This window comes from Astatotilapia calliptera, chromosome 16 (genome assembly GCF_900246225.1).
Source record: "Astatotilapia calliptera chromosome 16, fAstCal1.2, whole genome shotgun sequence".
NCBI lineage: Eukaryota > Metazoa > Chordata > Actinopteri > Cichliformes > Cichlidae > Astatotilapia > Astatotilapia calliptera.
Window position 1 is genome coordinate 34730420 of NC_039317.1, and position 22352 is coordinate 34752771.

At 45.0% G+C, this 22352-nt stretch overlaps 1 protein-coding gene across 1 annotated transcript; it reads left to right on the plus strand.

The window, feature by feature from the left end:
• The first annotated feature begins 6900 nt into the window (after positions 1–6900).
• Positions 6901–17533, plus strand: LOC113008132 (uncharacterized). Its single transcript, XM_026145311.1, has 8 exons — positions 6901–7070; positions 10859–10979; positions 11119–11242; positions 13687–13877; positions 14030–14190; positions 15401–15554; positions 15830–15957; positions 16533–17533. The coding sequence occupies exons 1-8, from the start codon at positions 6963–6965 to the stop codon at positions 17241–17243; spliced, it is 1698 nt and encodes a 565-aa protein (XP_026001096.1). The 5' UTR covers positions 6901–6962; the 3' UTR covers positions 17244–17533.
• Positions 17534–22352: the final 4819 nt, after the last annotated feature.

Below are 22352 nucleotides of genomic sequence, written 5' to 3' on the forward strand. Positions count from 1 at the left end.
AAAGCGCTGAAGCCGCTCTCAGATTCACGTCTGTACTTTAACTCCTCCAGTCTCATTCCCAGAGCATCAAATGATGAGTGCTGAGCGGTTTCAAACTCAAACCAACGTTCAGCAGCGCTGCGGATAGAGCGAGGGCGCGTTGGCTTCCTGCAGGTCTGCGTTACATAACGGCCTCGTGGAAGAACATTTGTGTGCCACATGATGAAATCCTGTCGGTGCAGATTATGAAGATGAAAACAAGACGTACTGGGGCAGCTGGCCGCAGTGAACGCTGTCCAGAGCGGGACGAGCGCGTCTGCCGCTCTGTCTTTGAAACATGACTCAAACACACCGCTGTGTCGGTTTAAGGACGACGCCTCTGAATGTAAACATGTCCGACAGCAGCGGGGTCTGCTGAGGCCAGAGAGCTCGGCAGGCGCTGTGCCGCGTTTTCCCAGCTGCTCTGATTGAGAGCAGATGGCCTCATAAAACAAGCTGTTTTGAAACAGGTTAAAATGGACGCCGAACAACACGAGTGCCAGCGTTAGGATCCTCCGTCAGCAGCCAACACCGCGCACTCGCTTGGACGGCGACCATGACTTGGGCTCTGCTGAGCTGGACGGGGCTGCGCAGCTGTCGCTCAGCAGAGCGCAAACAGAATGTGTTTGTTTCACACTCGCTTTAAGGCCGAGGAGCTTGCATGCTCTCGCTGTCCTCCTGCTCGAGTCCTGAGAGGCTCTGTGAGACCTGCTCACACAAACGTGTGTGTGTGTGTGTGTGTGTGTGTGTGTGTGTGTGTGTGTGTGTGTTAAACCCATGCAGTGAGGATTCAGAGCAGAGAGTCAGAGTTCAGGTCCACGCCCAGCACACGCTGGCCTCTATGCTTAATTACACGGCGGGACTTTGCACGCTGCTCAGCGCCTCTGTGTGAGGAAATGTTCCCGCAAACAGAAACTTTTAAAACGTGCACAGAGCACGGCTCACTTTTACAAACACCAACCTTAGAGTCCAAAATGATGTGCGTCAGAAATGCTTTGATTCGCTTCCAGGTTCTAATTCTCATTCACAGCAGGACAGCTACAAAGTGCACACACATGGCCAGAGTCCAAGCTAGCACGTTCGACTTAATCAAGGCCGGGTGGAGGGATTAGCCCTTTTTCTTAAACTGGGTTTGATCTCATGCACAAACATTTGATGTGAACAGAGGGTTCAGTTTCCTGGAGTTTCTCTGTTCTGAAACAGTTCAGTTTTGGCTCTGCAGGTGTCGCTGTGCTGCAGCCACACGACAGAGGATGTCAGGCAAATCAGTGCATGTTTGCTAATGTCCTGGTAGTTCCTCACACTCTGGTGGTCAAAGGCAGAACTGAAAGCTGCTCCTGAGTTAAACCATAAGCTATAAAGATACATTTATCATTTCTTATACTGTAACAGTCCATATAAACCTTTGATGGGCTGTTGCTGTTTGAAGCACCCCCTAAATGACCAAAACAAACGTTCTTCTTTATTTTCTGGCTGTTTGCAGCCCTCTAGTGGTTGTACGTGGAACTTCAGTTGAAAGTGTAGACATTTAAACCGCTAATCCTTTTCCAGAAAAACGAACGTGCAGATAAACACTGACGTTCAGGCTTGATGTAAGCGCACATTATTCATGACCTCTCCGCCTATTGGTTAGTTAAATGCCTCAGCAGTGACCAATGACTCGTGGTTAGCCGTCCTGACAGCAGACTCTGATAAGCACCCAGAGTCTTGCAGGCTTTGGGATCTGGTCTCATATGAGCAGCTTTTATGACATAATTATAGATCATGTGGTGTGAAGTCAGGGAGGGGTCAGGGCTGCACGCCCCATCAGCAAACAAACCCAGCAGCAGTGACACACGGTCCGCTTGATTTTTCTCCATGTAACATGAAAGATGCTCAGCCTGTGAGTGTCTGACTTCATCAGAGGGTCTCTGCACTTGATTTTCATGCTTACATCATTTACACTTAGCATTTATCAGACAGTCAGCGACTGCACGGAAACCTCCGATTGTTAAGGAAAAATGTGAATTCTCCACCTGGTTGCTGGAAGCGGTCACAGGGAGGTTTAGTGCTTCTCCATCCAGCTGGTGAATCCTTGTTTTTCCGGGCCGACCTGTCCGGTCTCTAGGCCTGTCCAACAGCTGACGTCACCTGGTTAGTGGTGAAAACCTAAATTTAAGAAGCACTGCTCATGAGAAGAAAATGTTTAAGATCACTTTGATTTGGAGGGGGCGGGGTTTATAACTTTTGCCCCAACCTGCCACCAGAGGGCGATTGCCATGCTGTCCATCTTTATATACAGTCTGTGTTTTCAAGTTTACCCAGTCAGGAACAAGGAGAACCGCTGGGTGAGTTTGCCCTCCTCGGTGACTGTCAGGCTCCTCCTGCTCTTCCTGAGCACAAACACTTGTAGTTATGCAACAGGCAGAAGTCTGTCTGTGAACGCCATCTGCTGTGGCAAACGCAAACAGAGCAGCTCACATTTCCAGCGTGCAGCGCTCTGACACACTGGGATTTTTCCACAGCTCTTCCCATCTGCTAAACTGGGCTGTAACACACCTCCATAATGGTTTTCAGGCAGTTCACAGAGGACTGGCACTGAAAGTCAAAGAGTCTGGAACTTTCCACCACAAAATGGGTGAAAATGAGCTCAGCGGGGTTTTTGGGTTTGACGTCACTCCCTCGTCCTGTCTCCGTTTCCTCTCCTGGTCTCTGTTCCAGCACCTTAACTCTGCATCAGGGAACGTGTTTTGCTTTCGGATGATTTGCACGCTTGTTGCAGGCTTCGTGATGACTTGTGTTTAAGGAGCAGGTTGTGTATTTGGAAACGGCTCGGCACCTTTGATTTGTATATAATTTGGAGTGAATGTCATAAACACGTCATCATGTGGAAGCTTTGTGTAGTCTGACAATAAAGTTTGAAAACGTGTTGTGATGTTGACTTTGTTACAGCTTCATGCCTGCACTTCACACCAACAGTAATAAACAACAGTCACAGTCAGACCAACAGGCTTTGATTCTAAAAACTTTATTAAAGCGAGTCGCTGAGACATTTCCTCACAGCTCTGCAGCTTTTCAGAGTTCACAGAAATAAAAGCGTTTAAAAAACTCCTAACTAATAAACTCCCACAGCGCCCTCCAGCGGCGGCCCCCCAAACAACAGCCTGGAAACCACCGAGTGACGTTTGGGAAGCGCAATCCGGTTGTTCAGTCTGACGTCACTAGCCGTGTCTGGGTCTAAACTCCGCTGCAGGTCCATATATCAAACGATCACTATGGCATTACTGAGAGTTGAAAAACTGTCTAAAGTCTTTCATCTTTAATAAAATGATCAGCGTTCTGCTCTACCAGGTGTAACAATTGAGTTTAACATCCAGGCATCCATGAAAATGGAATTTATGACATTTAACGGAGTTAGAAGTTAGCAGGGAGTTAGCTCGCTAGCTTCTATCTAAATACAATATAGCATGTCCTGACTGCGGGGTTTTGGAAACAAATTAAAACGTACAGCTCTGCTATCACTTCCAGCATAAATGAAGACAGAAAACTAAACAGCAGTGACGTTTGTAGGGTTACTGAAGTTGGGCTAGCTGGTATATAATGATGTGCTACGTGACCGCTAGCGACACAGCTATGTTAGCATAATATAAACAAGCTAACTTTTTTTCCACTCGATAAAAGTTACCGTGAGTGTTCTCGGTGGTCAGGAACAAATGTAATCGCATGGCAGGATGCTGTGAAAGGACCAAACTTCAGCCAGGAGAACAACTGAGATAATCCATCCACAATACGAGGTTAGTCATTCATATACTGCTGCATGGGCTGGGCTGTAGTTACATCCTAAGGTTTTAAAAACTGAGCTTAAATAAATGATTAGTGGTAATAAAAGCCGAGGGAGGTCAACAGTGGTCGCTGACTGTTTTAGGAGCTTTTTGAGATTAAATAGAAGAAAATACATAACATTGAACATGTTAACAACACAAATGCCATATTAAACGCAGCTACTTTAGACCCGGAAGTAGGATTCCTCGCGTCATCACTGAACAACCGGATAGCAGCGAGACAGGAAGCGGAAGAACTTCAACGTAAGAGGACTGGGTCCTCCTGCGCTTTCTGCCGCCTGTCCTCAACTAACGAACCAGCAGAGGGAGCCCAGGGCTTTGTTTTCACACAGCGGGTGAAAGGAAGAAAAGTGACAACACGATAAATCACAAAGTCTGAATATATTCAAGTATTTGTACAATTATAAATACAAAACCTTCTGTTTTCTTTTTCGTTTTATTATCTATTTATTTAATGAAAAAATAAAATCCAATAAAACTTTGTTTTCTAAAAGCACATCGAGTCCTTTCACAGGAAAACAGATTCTTAATGATTTTTACTAAAAATCATTATTATCACCAACAAACCGAGAGAAAACAAACAGGGAGACGCTGTTCTTATTCATATCTGATGAACACATTCATTTCCTCCATTCACTCGCATCCATGTTTAACATGTTTCAGAGCACAGAGGAGGACAGCAGTCACCGTCTGGCTTAAATGAGTAGAGGACACATTCGTGGACACAGATCCTTGTTCACTGCGCTGCTGTTTACAGGTTAAAGTCTTCATCAGAACAAACACTGCTAACTGTACTTTGCTGCTCGCTGTCCTTGAAAAGCAACAGCTGACACGATCCGCTCAGTAAATGTCCTTTTACCTGTAAGCCTGGTTTAGTAACCTGTCCTAATAAATTTGTGTTGTATTTCCTATAAGGGGCAAAGTGGTGTCAGCCCTGCGCTGAGAGGGCTGTGCTCATCCATCCGCCCTGTTCTAACAAAGACACGTTTCAGGAACACCTGTAGTTCCCTTTTATTCATATAGCATCAGTGAACAAACACACGTGTTACTGTAAGGTGAAGACCCCACAGAGTTAATGCAGGACAAACGTTCACTCGGATTCATTGATGAAGTGAATGCAGGACTACATGTGTGTCCTTCTCATGAGTGGACACACATGGATGTGAACCACGCGTGTTTGGCTGAGCCAAACAACCGCAGCAGTGATTCGAACCTAAAGTACTCTGGATACTGTTACTGTACAAATACTATTACATGTTTGTTGGTCAGGTGTCCTGTAGGAAGAAAACACGTGAATGTGCATGAACGCGTTTACATGAGGACAAAGTGACTTCAAGGGAAATACAAATCTTCACATTTTGATGTCTGTCAGTTATTTTGTTCATGAAGTTTTAATTTACGAATTTTTGAGCAGATGGTGTAAAAGGTTGTAACTGTATCGAAGTGTAAAGATATAAAGAAATTAATTTAATGAGTTACAGTGAAAACCAGTGTCTGTAAATGATAAACACGACTTTCAGTTTTTCTATTCATACAAATTTTATTGTGAAGAAACGGAATTTTCCGTTTTAGAGTTGAAGGAATGTCCGTAAATAGTAGAGAAATTCTACGGAATCTTCTGTTTTACCGGAAAAGTTCGTGAACTTCAGTAAAAGATCTACGATTTTTTTTTTTACCCGAGCGAGGCCGCATCTGTCCACGCCAGTATAAACCACAGCACAGGATCCACCCACTGCAAATTAACGACACTGCACACTGACAACCCCAACTGCGACTACACCTCCCAGCCACCTCCTCCCAGCTTCCCCGACATTAAAATACCGAACTTATAGACCCCCCACACACCCCCACACCCCCAACCTTTCCCCTGAACAAGCATCCTTTATAGGATGCTTGTTCAAGGCTGCAGTTGGTCCAGAATGCTGCAGCTCGTCTTCTGACACGTACTAAAAGATGTGAACACATTTCCCCGGTACTTGCCTCCCTTCATTGGCTCCCTGTCCGCTTCAGAATTAATTTTAAAATTTTATTGTTGTTACAAAGCCCTGAATGGACAGGCTCCCGGGTATTTGTCTGACCTCTTGCAGACTTATACCCCCTTAGATCTCTTAGATCAAGTGATCTTTTGCTTTTAGCTGTACCAAGGTCGAGGCTGGTTCATGGAGGTGATCGAGCATTTGCAGTCGTAGCGCCTAAGCTGTGGAGTAATTTACCCCTACACATCAGACAGGCTCATACTGTCAATCTTTTTAAATCTTATCTTAAAACACATTTTTATTTACTGGCTTTTAATACAGCATGAGAGTTGTTTGTTAATTCATATTTGGTGTTTGCTTTTAATACTCTAAGTTGTTTTATTATGTATGTTGTATTCTTGTACAGCACTTTGGTAAACGCTCCTGTTGTAATTAAATGTGCTATATAAATAATTAAACTATTAAACTATTAAACTATATGCATGCGCGACGGGATCCCAGAGACAGCAGCTGATCCGGCGGGGTCTGGAGTCCCTACCTAAACACGGCACCCATCCTCCCCTCCTCACCCCCGAACATAACAGCCTTTCCATCCAGCTGGATCGCCGGTGTGGTGCCAGGGTTGGTATCCCCAGACGATTTGTTTCCCCTGCGTCGGGAGCGCGCACAGGGGCTGTCCGAATCACGGATGAACACTATCTGTCGTTTTTAGATTTAGTTCACAAACACTTCTTATAAAGACGTATTACTGCTGAAATATTAGCGGCGTTGGCTCTTTAAACAGTAAAGTTACAGGATACAAATAAATATGAGCCACGGTGTGGAAATGATGCGCCGCGTGAGAACTTTTAATGCATCATTTTCTCCTGTAACCCACAAACACTCATCAGTGCGCGCTCCCGACGCAAGGAAAAAATTCTACCCTGGCACTCTGACACGCCCACGCGTGATGTTAACCACTCAGTTCCTACTGTGAGAGGTCCACAGTTCATCCCGATCACATTACAATAATTTAATAACATATTATTAAGATACAGAAAACTAGATCCAGCTTAAGGAAAAAAAGTCCACGGAGACCAGTGTAGAACTGTGTTGGTGCGGGAGGCTTTTACTTTGAAGGGCGTGGCAGGAAGCGGTGGTAGGTTTGATGTGGAGAGCTGAGAGGAGCCCGTCTGCGTCACAGTGTAAGGAGAGTTTCTGGGAGCTGCTCGTCTTTCTCCGAGGCTGTGGAAGCTCCGCTCCGGGCAGACAGGAGGTGAGTGACCGGGCAGAGGGCCACCGAGGCCGGCCGAGCATGTCCACGACACCGCTGTCTGTGTGTGGCTGTGTCGGTTCCGCAGGGAGCAGTGACCGGCGGGCACTCCGGGGCCGGTTTATGGTGTTTAACTACCGACTAGTAGGGGAGACCGGGGATGGTTGTAACGTGGGTCAGTTGTAACACTTCCAATTTCTCCAATCAGGGCTAAGTTTCAAATGATGTGACTCATCCTGTGCATGCCCAACTCAGTTCTGCTATCACATGTGAAAAATCAGCACATTTTGTCAAACACAGACAATTTAACATGAAAAAAAGTAATTTGTATGCCAAAAAGTAAGTTTTTCTACTTTATTTCAATGTTTAATAGCATTATCTGCTTTGCAGTTAAACTCATCAAACTTAAATTATGTTATTTGTATGTCTATGGGGATATATTCTGTGTAGGTCTTTAGTGCTAATGTTTTAGCCATTGGCTGTAATGTTAGCTAGTTCATGGCTATAGGAGTCTGGGTCAGTTGTAACAATAATGCAGATGTTACCACACTATTACTTTAACTTATATTAAACAAGTTGGGGCAACGACACCAGCAGAGAGAGGTTCACTGGTCACCTTTGTATATGCGGTTAATGCCATTGGCAACACAATTCCTCCACTGTTTGTGTTCTCACACATACATTATGCAGACCACTGTGTCAGACACCGCTGTCTGTGTGTGGCTGTGTCGGTTCCGCAGGGAGCAGTGACCGGCGGGCACTCCGGGGCCGGTTTATGGTGTTTAACTACCGACTAGTACACGCGAGCAGGGGCCAGACTGTGGAGCGGACACCGACCAGCCGCGTGAAGTGATAACAACAACAATGATCATCATGATAACAATGATAATAGGGATAAGTGACTGATCAGAAAGTCAATCAGGGTGTCCGTGGTCACTGAGACTGTGTGTTGTGTTCCTCTGAACAAAGCGCTCATTAAACTAATCTGGTTTTGCCTTTTATTGTTTTAAACGTGGGAGAGTGGACAGGTTTCACCGTGGGCTCAGATTATTATATCACGATCTGTCACTCTGACAAACACCACGCTGACTAAAACTACTGTAATGCGCCAAATCACAACAACAGCGCCTTGAGGCGACTGTTGTTGTGATTTGGCGCTATATAAATAAAATTGAATTGACTTAAGTGCACGAGACTGTCCAGTTATTATTATTATTGTTGTTGTTTAGCAGCACGGTGGCGCGGTGATTAGCGCTGTTGTCGGGTCTTTCTGCGTGGACTTTGCGTGTTCTCCCCGTGTCTGTGTCCAGTCTGGTCTGTCTCAGACTGGCGACCAGTCCAGCGTGCAGGGTAACTGGGAGGCTCCAGCCCCCTGTGACCCTGACAAGGATCACCAGATGATGGATTATCGCTATTGTCACTGTTATTGTTGTTGACTGTGTTGTGAGTAGGGCTGCTCAATTAATCGAATTTTAATCACGATTACGATCTGGACTTTCAACGATCATTAAAAATGACTGAGCCGATTATTAGCCCCTCCCTCGTTTATCCGCGACACCTTAAAGGCCGGTCCGTGAAAATATTGTCGGGCATAAACCGGTCGTGGCGCAAAAAAGGTTGGAGACCGCTGATTAAGAGGACCCGAGGGAAGCTCGGAAAGCTAAGCAGGAGTTATTTGGAGAGGAGAGTGACTGCTGTTGGTTGAAAAGACAGGTAAAAAAAACTTCAGTGGTGTTGCACACTATGTTATATTATTTTTTAAAGTCATTGTTAACCCTTTAAAGCCGGTCAGAGCAGCACGCTCCGTTTTGTGTAACTATTGTTAAATCCCTGTAGAACCGGAACAGCGTAAGCTAGCGCAATAATTTGTTTTGCATATGGGCGATCGTGGCTCAAGAGTTGGGAGTTCGCCTTGTAATCGGAAGGTTGCCGGTTCGAGCCCCGGCTTGGACAGTCTCGGTCGTTGTGTCCTTGGGCAAGACACTTCACCCTTTGCCTACTGGTGGTGGTCAGAGGGCCCGGTGGCGCCCCAGGGTGGCTGTGGCTACAATGTAGCTGCCATCACCAGTGTGTGAATGGGTGGATGACTGGATATGTAAAGCGCTTTGGGGTCCTTAGGGACTAGTAAAGCGCTATATAAATACAGGCCATTTACCATATGAAACCGGAGGAGTTGTACTTACATCTGATGCCATCAGCTTGTCCTCGGTCACGGTTTCCTTCCACAAAAAGCTTTGCAAAAATTGCATAAAAAGCGCTTGCAGGAACAAAAGCATAATATTCCAGAAACAGGCTTCGCCGATCAGCTGTTCTTAACACTTCCCACCGTGAAACAGACGTCAGCGCGAACTATCACATGTCCGCCATTTCCTGGCCAAAACCGGAAGTGACGTCATTTTCGCGGAAATGTAGTTTTTTTACTTGTAGGCCTTAAAAGCCTCTACTGGTCATGTTTGACTTTTCTGAATAGTTGCTGGGATGCTTAGAACTCGAATTGCACAGCTGGAAATAGTTTATTTTGATGCACCTGCTGTTTTCTTTGCAAATTTGCATCATAGGATTGTTTTTTCGTTTTTCCTGCAGTGTATATAAAAATTGCTGTATCTCCAAAATAAAACTATGAAGACACTCAAAATAAATTTCCTGTTGTAAACTATTTTTTGCAACTTTTTTGTATTTAAAGTTTTGAGGGACAAACCTCTTAAATTTCTCCAAGTAGAAATATATGTAAAAAAACCAAAAACGATTTTCAATTTGTTTTTTGTAGTTTATTGCACTTTTTTGCAATTAATGTAGTTACTATGGACTTAATGCATACATATTATTAAAATATGGGCTATAACAGTTGTATAGCAACTTGAAATGCTCCCATAAATGGCACTACAACATGTAAAAAATGAATATAAGCTCTGGCGGACTTGGTTCTATAGTAGGTCTTAAAGGGTTAAATAAATATCGTCAAATAATCGAGATCTCAATTTCAGTGAAAATAATCGTGATTATCATTTTTGCCATAATCGAGCAGCCCTAGTTGTGTGTTTTTCACGTGTGGTTTTTCAAACACCATACAGTAAACCTTTGATGTCCTGGTGTTTCACGCTCATGAACCGTCCTCATCGTGATGTTTTCACTGAAAACAGGAACTGGGAGACTTTCACAGCGGTGCTGAGGCTCCCAGCCTCTGGACCAGACTCGGGGTCCTGAGCGTGTTTCCAGTCAGTCTGCACGGCTCCTGTTTTTGTAAAAGAACGTCAGTTTTTTCTGCAGCTGCCGTCTCGTGAACACTGAGTAAAAAGTTCACCTTCAAGCTTTAACTCTGGTTTCTAATAATGTGGTAGAAGTGATGCACGTGGGAGGATGTGAGAGTGCTGAGGCAGCAGGGCTGGGCTCAGCGGCAGAGGAGGAAGAGGAGGAAGAGGAGAGAAGGTGCCAGACTTGCTGTGATGTCATCATTCATGCTTGATGCAACATGTTGACGATGTTGCCCACAAGTCTGAGAGTCTGTCTCTCTCTGAGCGTCCTCTCCCCTCTCTCGCCGTTTGCAGTGCGTCACTAAATGTTGTCTTTTTAGTGTTTCATCCTGTTTCCCTGCTCTCTTCCTGTGAAAAGGGGTTTTTGTCACCGCTGTCTGATGGTGGGGGTTTTCTGTCTTCAGGATGAAGCGGCTGCAGTTGGGCAACTAACTGAGTTTATGTTTAATTGACTGAAAATCTTTTCTCGAACTGAAACAATCCGAAACATTACAATCGTCTCGTCGATGAGATGTAAATGTAGATGATGTTTCGCTGCAGCTGGACCGCGTGGTGCTTCCTGGCTCTCAGCGCGTTTGCAGACGTGACGATGAATCCTGCCCACCTGTGACGATGGCCTGTCTGCCTCTGCTGCTCTGCCTCAGCTTGCTGCTGCACTCAGGTGAGTCATGTAAAAGCAGTCAGGTGTTCAAATACCGTCCTGCCCCACCCACACACAGGCTGATACCTGTCAGGTATACTTTGGATCCTCGTGACTCATCAGATTGCCTCACATATTTTCTCTTTTCTTCCTCTCGCAGAGCTCGCTCATCCGCCTCCCGCACCTGTTAACCTTTCTGTCGACTCTCTGAACTTCCGCCACGTCCTTCGGTGGAAGCCCGGCGACAACACGCCCCCTGGGACAGAGTACGGGGTCTTTGTGAGGTAATTTGTCCGCCGTCTGTCCTCACGTCCTGTCACTCTCAGCCTGGTAACATGAAGACGATGGTGCTCACATCAAACCCCAAAAAACCTCTGAGCTCTGTGGGTGATGTAGAAACGCAAAGTTCAGACGCTTGAAGGATCAAGTTCAAGCTCAGCTGTGACTCCAGGCTTTTATTAACACACACACACACACACACACACACACACACACACACCTGAGATAAAGGACAGGATTAAACACCTGTAAATAAAAGTGTTGCATCAGCTGCGTGTTTTTGTCAGATGCTTCCTGTCGAAGTTCAGAACACGATATTTTTTCTAAAGGAGGGTAAAAGTCCCCCCGTAGCCTGCTGGGAAATTCCACTGTTGCTTCTTCTTTTTTACCAAAAGAACGATTCAAAAATAGATTTCCTGTTTTATTTTGTAACTCACACAAGTTTGTCTGCACTTTTCTTCAGATCAAAGAAAGAAATGAAACAACAGAATAATTTCCTTTTTAATTATATTGTAATTATGCAGCTATACAAAGTTAGTTACAAGTTTTTTTGTTCATATTTTATAAAATCAGAGGAAACAGCTTCATCTTTGCAGTTTATCCAGAAGAACAGATTTCATGGAGACAGACGTTCTGGTCTTTAGACCCGGTGTCGTGTCCACGTGTGACGACATCAGAAACATTCGAGCCAAACTCGTCGTGACATGGGAAACATAAGCAGCTCGTTCGTACGCGTAAATAAAAAGACAAAGTGTGCTGTGATCGTGAGACGATGGAGGATCAGGTGTGTGAGTGGGGGCGTGACCTCCATGCAGGTTTATGATGTGTGGTAAACATGAAGCAGCCCTCCCTGCTGCCTGTGATGGCGTGCACGGCGTGCTCTGTGGGACGATGAGCCGCCGTCTCTGAGCAACTGCTGCACAGAGATCAGCTGGTCCAGGCTTCAGGGAGCGCTCCTCTCAGGCATGGAGGAAACCCCTGATAACAGACGCACACAGGCTCGAGAGCTTGAACACAGCTTACAGCTGTTTTCCATTTACGCGCACACACACAAAGATGTTCTAGCACACAGATCGTGGTTATTTTGGAGTGCGTGGAGATGAAACAGGAAGTGAAAGCAGAGCGGCGGGCTGAGGTTTGTGGGGACCTCTTCAGACCAGGGTCACCAACCTCTTTGCCCTGAGAGCTACTTTAAGGGTACTGAGTACTCCGAGGGGCGACGTGTCCGACACAGAGCTCGCCTTTAATATTCTAATATTATCAATAACAGATATTAGTGTGTGTGCAGGGACGACTCACACACTGACAGTGGGAGTTCTCACAGCTGATATCTCTGTGAACATGTTTGTAGGAAACCATCAGCTGATATGTAACCATGGAGACTGCCCCACGTTTGTACACGTCCTTCATATTTGAATGAATCTTCTAACATTTGTACCGATCACCAAATCTGTTGCATTTCCATCATTTTTCACGTTTTTCTACACTGTTTGACTTTGATTGTTTGGGCCGCGTTGCTGTGGTGATGATCTCCTGCTGGTGAACCGCGACCTTTAATCTGCTCACGTTTTCAGTCAGCTTCACTGGCTCCTTCTTCTTCTTTGGTGGAATATCTGCCTGGGCGGGGTGCTTTCTCTCTCCTGGGCGGTTTGTTCACAGCGAGCAGCTGGGATGGCTCTGACGCCGTTTCAGTTTCAGCACTCATCGTGAGGGTTCGCTTTACGTTTGCAAGGTTTAACATGAATACACTGAAACTGCTCGTGGCTTCGTGTTTTTCAGCTAGTTCAGAAACTGTGTTCTTCCTCATACAGCGTCCTCGTCACCAAACCACAGCCTGTGGGTCCAACGAGTCTTTATTGTCTTACAGCTAAAACGCAGCAGCATCCGGCTGCCTTCCTGCATGTCTTAGAAATGATTTTCAGGTTTCACTGAGTCTTCAGAGCCGGTGTGCTGGCCTCAGGTGAGCCAGCTTCAGGCCTCAGATGGGTTTCCATCAGGATCTGAACGAGCTATCAGAGGGGATAAAACCTGTGATACGTGGTGCGTTCACTTGTCCTGTTTTAGCTCTGAAATATTGGCGTTGTGTCATATTCCCGTCTTAAGCACCCTGAATGCATCATCTTTTATCTGGAAACACGTCTACAGGCCTCAGCAGGTTAAAGGTCACAGCCTCGACAGCACGGCTTAGGTTTGAAAAGCTGCGTCTGAGCAAAGCAGCAGACTTCTGAGCTTTTTAATTAACATCTAAACTCCTCTCTTATTCATGAATGGTAACCTGACAGTAAACGTCCAATCAGAAATCAGCTTTCGTTTGAATCTAGGACCAGCTGGATTCGAGACATGAACAGCTCATCGTCGCTGTTTGAGCAAACAGTCGTAACACAAAGCAAATGTTTCTTTTACTGTTTTTGTCCTTCTGATCTAAAATGTTCTGTTTGTCGTTGTTCAGTGATAATAGAAAGAAGTGGAAACAGCAATGCAACATACCAACGCAGCCCCAATGCAACCAAACATCTGGAACATCGATGCCGCTGATGCTACCAGAGTGGAACTTTCATTATTACCTGCACGTCACAGCGTTCTTCAACCAAACCTGGTCTCCGAGGTCCAAAATAATTGTGTTTGTCCCTTACAAAGAAAGTACGTCAGCATGAGCGTCTTCTGGGTTTCACACTGGTGCATTTGGATTTAAGTGTGTCCCATAATCCAGATCAGGCTTTGATTGAACTAAAATCTCTGGACTGGTTGAATCTTTACCAAAAGGTGACCGCGTGTTTTCTTCTGTTTACAAGCTAAATTAGGTCCTCCAGAGGTCTCACTGGTCGGATATGAAAACTACATCCAGATCAACATTTCACTGCCTTGGCCCGATGACCTGCCAAACTTTCCCAGTATCCAGCAATATAACGGCTTCAGAGTCTCATTTCGGATCGGAACCGATGGAGAAATCCAGGTAAGACATCCATTTCATCCCAACATCAGCGTGCAGATTTAGACCTCAGCTGGTATCTTCATTCTAGAGTTCCTTTAAACCTGTTTGAGGCTTCAGTCACATGGGCCTACAGGCCGGTCAGCAACCTCTCGCCATCCTGTCCCTGAGCCAGCGGTCGCTGACTGGTGTCCAGGCACGGCTGTAAAACACATATAGTACATATACGATATAAAAATGGAAATGCAGCCAATCACACAAAGGTGCAGATTTGGCTTAAAATAACCTGGTTGCACAAATATGCACACCCTTAAACTAATACCTTGTTGCAGCACCTTTGCCTTTTATCACTCTAATCAGTCTTTTTGGGTAGGAACCTATTAGCATGGCACATCTTGATGTGGAAATATTTGCTCACTCTTCTTTGCAAAAAAAACGTCCAAATCGGAAAGATTGCGAGAACATCTCCTGTGCACAGCCCTCTTCAGATCAGCCAACAGATGTTGGAATTCAGGTCTGGACTCTGTCTGGTCTCTTCCAAAGCCTCAGTCTTATTCCGGTGAATCCATTCTGTTGTTGTTCTGGATGTGTGCTTTGGGTCATTGCTGTGCTGAAAGATGAAGTTCCTCTTTATCTTCCGCTTTCTAACAGAAGGCCGAAGGTTTTGTGCCAACACCAATTGGTAACAGTAGTTCATGTTTAGAATAAAAAATCCCAGCTCACTGATTTGATTGGGGCAATAGTGCCTAAAATGTTGCATAATGTTGCTGAGAGATCTTTTACTCTGTGGTCATCTTTCGTGAGTAGTTTTATGGACAAAACCCAGCAGGTCATTCAGTGTTCCCTTAGTGCTGATGTAAAGAGATAGCTTATGTAGGCAAGTATATTTCTCCTTTTATCAAGAAGCAAAGACAAAAAGGGGGGAAAAAGAAACAGGGCAGGGGTCGGTGGTTGAATCATCCGTCCCCACCAATGCCACAACCAAATCTACGCCCTTGCAATCACAGCAGGCTTCTGCCTAAAAGCAGGTGTCGGGTTGATTGACATGAGGAGACTTTGACTTTGAGAGTCACCTGTCAGAGCAGGTGTTGCACACCTGGTCAGGCCTCCAAAGGTGTCTTCATGGCCGCGTAGAGGTCAGAGGAGAAAACGATGCTGAGGATCACACCAGTGGGTCGTGGACAAATCCCAGATGTGATTTTAATGACACGTTTCCTCCTTCTTTGACTTGCAGACGCTGGAAACAGAAAATAAAAGTTTTATCCTTGAAAACTTAAAGAAAGGGGCGGAGTACTGCATAGAGGTGAAGCTCAACACCAGAGAACTAAACAACCATGAGCCGTCTGCCTGGAAGTGCACCTTCACCACGGCGGTGGACCAGCAGAGAGGTGAGCTGATGTGCAGCCGGTAAGGCGGGCGTTGTTGCTGAATCAGAGCATAATGAGCTGCCACAATTCATCTGCCTCCTTATCTGTGTAAATATGCAGAGGGAGTAATTACTAACACATGCCAGGGCTGCCCCTCTCGCCAGTGGGACTCCTCCCCCAGCCACCTGCTCCACCCATCCCTCCCACAGCACAGCCACAAACCACACCCCTCCGCTGTACTTCGGCTGGTTCAGACGGTCGTCTGCATGGAATAATGTGTGTCTGTGTGTCTGCAGGCCTCACTTTAGGTTTGGTCATCGGCGTCCCGATGGTTGCCATCTTCATCGTCACGAGCTGCCTGCTCCTCCTCTTCTACACGGGAGTCATTTGTAAACTGAAGGAAACTGTGCCCAGAGCTCTAATTGTAAGAAATCCAGTTTCATGTGCACTCTAACACCTGTGGTTTGAGAGATTTTATAATGATGTGTTTATTTCTGCTGTGAAGTTGAACATCGCCTTCATTTCATCCATGAGCGTCTCTCAGAGGACAAAGTTCAAACGCTTTGAAGCTCCACAGTCGTAAAGCTCCTCCAGCATATTGTGATTTGCATTTCCACAGAAGGACCAAAGTCCTTCAAAGGTTAAGCAAATGAGTCAGCTGAGCTGAAAACGACTTCTGTTTTGCCCTGCTGCTCTGTGTATATCTTGCTTCAGTCTTAAATATGATCAACCTATCTCTAATAATCAGCTGTGTACCACAGGCCTTCAAGCTGGCTGTAGTTAAACCTTTACTCAAAAAGCATCTCTAGACCATCTCTAGATCCTTGAAAGAGTAGTTGTCAAACAGCTAACAGATCACAGTGACTGTCCCCAGAAAACAGCTTTGGCTGATGTGTTTGTCCTGCATACTTAGACACAGCTGTGACTCGATGATAGACATCTTCAGCAGAGTTTGCCTCTGTTCCTCCTTCTCAGAGCTTCTTTCTCTTCTCTTTGTAGACGGCTCTAACCAAAGGCTACGTCCTGGCCCCGCAGCCCACCGTCCCAGATCCCATCTCAGTTACCTCGGAGACCGGGGAGCATAAGAATCACACAACATCACCTTCTGCCAACATTGACGATGTCTCAGAGGACGACGATGATGGCAACTATGTGAACAGAGCAGTGGATCTCTCCTCGGGGGAGAGCTGCTGCTGTGAGGAGCTGTCTGGCAACATGTCAACGAACAGCGAGCCAACGGCAGCACTGGACGCTGGAAGCTCAAGGTTATTTGCTAAGGTGAAAGTAACGGCGCTGCCTGCAGAGTCTGACGAAGGCCAGGTGGAGACGGAGGTGGAGGGAGCGCAGCTCTGTTTGGTGAAAGACAGGAGTCGAAGTGGAGTCTGGGGACAAAGTCAGGACGAGGAGGTGACGAAGTCCAAAGAGGACAAGGAGGTGCGGGACATCTCCGGCAATGTCAACCTGTTCTCAGTCACCCTCGCCTCAATGGCTGCACGCGATGGAGATGAGGAGGACGTCACAGGCTTTTTGAAAGAGTCCAGCCTGGAGGGTTTACCTGCCACAGACTCACAAACTGAATCAGATCACCTGACACCTCAAGTATTCCCGACACACACAGACCGCACTGCGAGCAGATGTGAAGGCAACAGCACGGACACGCTAACTGAAGAGGAAGAGGAGGAGTTCTCGCCCTATTTGAGAAACAGATGATACTGATGTGTGCTGCTCTGAGCGTCGATGACTCGCAGGGTCTCCTCGTGTTTGTAGACCAGCTTATTATTTGGTGCTGCAGGTCAGAAGATCTGCAAATGAACCAGCCGGATTTTCTGTGTCCGACTTTTTGACTTGTTTGACTGTGAACGTAAAACTGATGCTGCCAAATGGGGTCCAGACACTTTTTAATGTTGTTTGAAAATTAACATAAGCATTTTAAGAAAATCAAAGGAAACTGTGACATTTCTCTTTCTAATGTTCTTCATTAAATATAGATTTTAATGTTTGCTTTTCTCCTGGTTTCCATTCTCTGTACTTCATAATTAAGTTTGGGTCATCTCACGCTGGGTCTCAGGAAAAAATAACCACAAACTATATCACATGACTTCTCAAAGGTACTGGGAGCCTGTCAGGTAAGCGTCCGTGCTTCCACAACATCACGTGATTCATAGCTGGACTGGCCCGGTATGCCCGATGGCGATTTTTTGTTTTTTTTTTAGGAAGGCTTTCAATTGAACTCAGTTACACAGCGATAAAAAGAAACACAAAAAATGTCAAGAAGCTGTTGTATTATCAACTGCAATAGCCGGTCGCATGACAGCCACGGGAAGCCGACGGGTAAAGAGATCGGTTGTTATCGGATTACGTCGTTGAAGAGAAATTGTTCGAGCCATGTTTCCGAAGTAACAAAGAGGCGACTGGATATATAATGAAAGGTGTTGGATTGGCCAATTGGTCATGATCGACTCTGGGCTGGACCAATTACAGCCGAGGAGGCCGGATGCACCCTCCCCCTTGTTTAGCAATCACGTGATTTTCGCGCATTGCATGCCGGGAACTCGTGGCAAAACAATCCAAGTACCGCATCAAATGCAAGCATTTGCAGCACCGCAAAACGTTCATTCTCCGGTTCCAATGCCTTCTTGTTTTTTCTTTGACGCACAAAAAAAGGAATGTACAAAACAAAAGGAGAACAATGCCGGTCCGTACAAAGACAGACTCGACGAAAAGACAAAGAAAAGATACAAGAAAAAAATCAAAGGAGTGAAAGGGTTAGACCAAGCCTATTCAAATGGCGGCCCGCGGGCCAAATGCGGCCCAGAAGCAACCTGCGAGTGGCCCTGCCTGTGGTCCTGGCAGAAACACAGAGAAAACGCAAAAAATGAATTTGTTAATTAATTTAAAAAAAAATTAAAATTCCTACAGCGTAGTGTAGACTGTGAATGCAACACTCCTAGTAGCCTAGCAATATTTAACCCACAATGCACCGTGATGTAAACATATTAAACAATCATCGTAATATATGATGCGACAACAGCATGTCTCTCTCACTCCAAAAGCGCAAAATTGACAATGAAAACTGTCGGTTTAACCCTGCCCGGACTGACAAATACTTATTCATTTTACCGAGTTTAATAATCTTACAACCGGAGTTGTACTACCATGGTGAGGGTCCTGTACAGCCCAAGAGAGCTGCAGCATCTTCCCTTCGTGTTTGCTTCTTGGCGAAGAAGAAAAGGCCTTTCACAGATTCTGAAACAATGAAATACTGCATGCTGGCCGTGGTGGATACGGTGAAAAGTGAGTGTGACATCTGCTATTAAAAACGTACCCCTGTAGGACAGTTCAAATATTCGTAGAATTGAAGTTCTGGCGTCAGACGAGTTTGAAATGCTGTTAGATGACCTGAAGAAAACTGATGTAATGTCTATAGCAGGAGATCACAGACAGAACTGATAATGCGTATATGTCCTTTTTTGGATGGGAAATTGCTCGGCTTACTACCGTTAGAGGGACAAACAGCTGGCGAAATGATGTTTGAGAAGATTTAAGCTCTTTTTGAGGAAAATGGTCTGGATATGAAGCGTGTCTGTATACTTGTGATCGATGGGGCTCCATCCATGGCAGGAAAAGTGAGTGGTCAGCGAAATATTTATTTTAATTTGAAAGGGAATTATCAAAATGTTTTTGTTATTATTATTATTATTTCAAATGTGCAAAAAATAGTTTAGTTATAGCTCCCTTTTTTTTAAATGGACCTTTTGGTGTGCATTTGTGAGAGGTCACCACCAGATTTATAGGGGAAAAGGAATAAAAAAAATACTTGTTTTTCAGTACAGTTGTTTGGGTTTGAAATTGATCATGATCTGCTGCTTACTGGCTTCAAAAAAAAATATCTGGCCCAGATAAATTCCTCGGTTTGAAAATCTGGCCCAACTAACTTCGTAGTTGAATAGGCATGGGTTAGACCCTCACGAGCACACAGCGTGCTGCCCAACTTTCACCACGCTCAGATTTATAATCATACGGTTCTTGGAGTGAGTGCATACACTCATGAAGTTTAGTAACTTCAGGTCACTGCAACAAGCCCAGGTACAGTTTACCGACGGATGGGTGCAGGACCTTGAAATGCACCATGTAGAACGAAAGACCATCGTACGAACAAAGGTAAGTTTACCAGTCTCACAAATCGTCGTCATAAATACACATTCGTTAACCGTTTATTAATAGGACCTTTGAGCTCAACGGTAATTAATTAGTAGTGGAAATAATTTCTGGTAGCATCACAGAAATGTAGCAGTGACAATAATACTGTATGCTGTAATCGTACTGGGCAATTAGTGATACAAAACAACTGTTTTATCCTGTGAATAAAAGTACATGTTTTTGTCAGTGTACCATAATAACAGAAGCGAAACGCAATACTGTGTCAGGACAATTCACTATTTATGCACAATAAACAAAGGAGCATAGCGCGACAATTTCTGTTCAGCGCCAGACTTGCTTGTAACCTATATCACCAATTATGTTAAGAAAAATGACGCATTAACTACAACAGCAGACTGACCTTTGTGGGAATGCTTGGAGCAGACTAACCTGTGAGCTGGAGGGTTCTGAGACGTTATATTTGGTATATCCAGACCATCCGTCGGCTCTTACTTCGGAAACATGGCTTAAAAATTTTCTCTTCAACGACTTAATCCGATAAAAACACTCTCTTTACCCGTCGGCTTCCTGTGGCTGTCATGCGACCGGCTATTGCAGTTAATAATACAACAGCTTCTTGCCATTTTTTGGGTTTCTTTTTATCGCTGTGTGACTGAGTTCAATTGAAAGCCTGCGTGCGCTAGTACCTCTTGCCACAAGTTCCCAGAATCCTTTGCGGTTTTACCCCTGAATGACGTCACATTTTCAATCTTTATCCTGGTGGGCCGGTCTCTAGTCAAAATGCCCGGGCCGATTTTTTGTCCCAGTCCAGCCTTGACTGTAACCATGGCAACCGTAACGCTGCCGCCTGGAACGACAGAACGTAGCTGTCAAACAAAACCCAAACAGTCCTGACCCGCGACAAGATGAAACAGGAAAGTACTGCAGTGTAATCCATTTATTTCAACAAAGTAACTGTATTCTGAATACCACCTTTTTAAACGGTAACTGTAACGAATACAGTTACTCATATTTTGTATTTTAAATACGTAACAGCGGTACATGTATTCCGTTACTCCCCAACACTGTATATATATATATATCATAATAATCTGACAATACTATAATATTGGCCATATTATATTTACATTACCACAGTGAGATGATTTTAGTCTCATGAACAACATCAGCTAATTGTTATTTACTAACTAATCTTAAATGACTGTTCAGTACAGAAATGAAGCCCAACAATCATGTTTACAGTCCCGTGGTCTCAGCCTCAGATACAGCCTCAGAGGCACAATTAACTATTCTAATTTCCAGATTTCAGTTTTTCACAACATAAAGCTTTTTTCACCAAAACCTACAGTAAATAATATAAATATATAAACAGCAGCAGCCTCAGAGAAAACATTAGAACGAGGCATCTTCAACATATGTTCATACAAGGCAGCTCAGTTTACCATAAGTTGTATGGGTGTGCATCTATTTCTGCATATTTAGCAAAAATGTGCCATTTCTTCACTCAGTGAGGTGATGGTTCAGCTTCAGCAGCAGTTTGCTCTCAAGGTTCTTTCTGTGAAGCTGTGACTGTTCAGCAGTGAACAGGAGTCCTGCATGACTGAGAAGTCCTTCACAAGCTCCAATTGCAGGAAGCTGTATTGATTTTGATCAACAGCTTCTTGATGTGAGGAACGCCATGTAATAGAGCCACACCTCCAGTGAATGGACATGAAAGGTACCTCTCCAGCTCCCCTGCTTCTGGCTTTCCTGACCCCATGGATCCATCATCTTCGTCAGTTAGGCTGCTGTTTGTGCTGGCCTCATCCAGCTCTGAGTCTAGGTGATGTCTGATGAAGTGGAGACCTGTGGAAAGATGTAAGGTTTTCAAAAGAATTAGGTCTGGTCATTATAGTGCTGTAAACACTGCCAAGCTGCAGATGTTTGTTTGGAGCTAGCCTCCAAAAGCTGCCCATACACTGTGCGATTTTTGGCCCATTTTGAGCCGATTTTTCAGTCGCGCAACAGTTTTGGGGATCGGCCAGTGTTTTGCCTTCATCGTGTGTCGTGCATCGTGTGCATGGGGTAATGAGCAGTTAACACCTCACGACCAGCTCCCAATCATCAATCGTTTGGAGCAGCACGGCAGTGCAGCGTGTGATCTGGACACGAGAGATGGAGGCACAACTTGTAGGATGAGGCAAGCTCATCTGAGTACGTAAGCGTAGAGCTGGCACCCAGGCAAAAGGAAAATAGAGCTGTATCATGTTAGAACGAGAAAAGTTTATTGTTCTAACAATATACTTTTCATGTTTGAACAATATAATATTTATATTGTACGAACGTGATAGTTGTGTATATTGTAATAACATGATATTATATTGTTAGAACAATGATGTTGTTCATGTTGATGTTCATCTCTAAATGTTGTGCTCGTTGGTGATCATCGTCACGTTCTGCATCTTCATGCTGATCTCGACCGGGTTCATCTGTCTGAGCCGTCGGTTCTGGTAAGTTCAGAGTCAGAGCATCACACGCTGAACACGTCACCAAAGGAAGACGATTTATTCTAGCATCTGATTCCTTCAGGTTTCAGTCGTCAGCACTCGTGTCTGATGTTCGACCTTTGTTGTTGTTTCACAGTTTCAAAGAACGCCATCGCGATGCGTGTGACAAGTG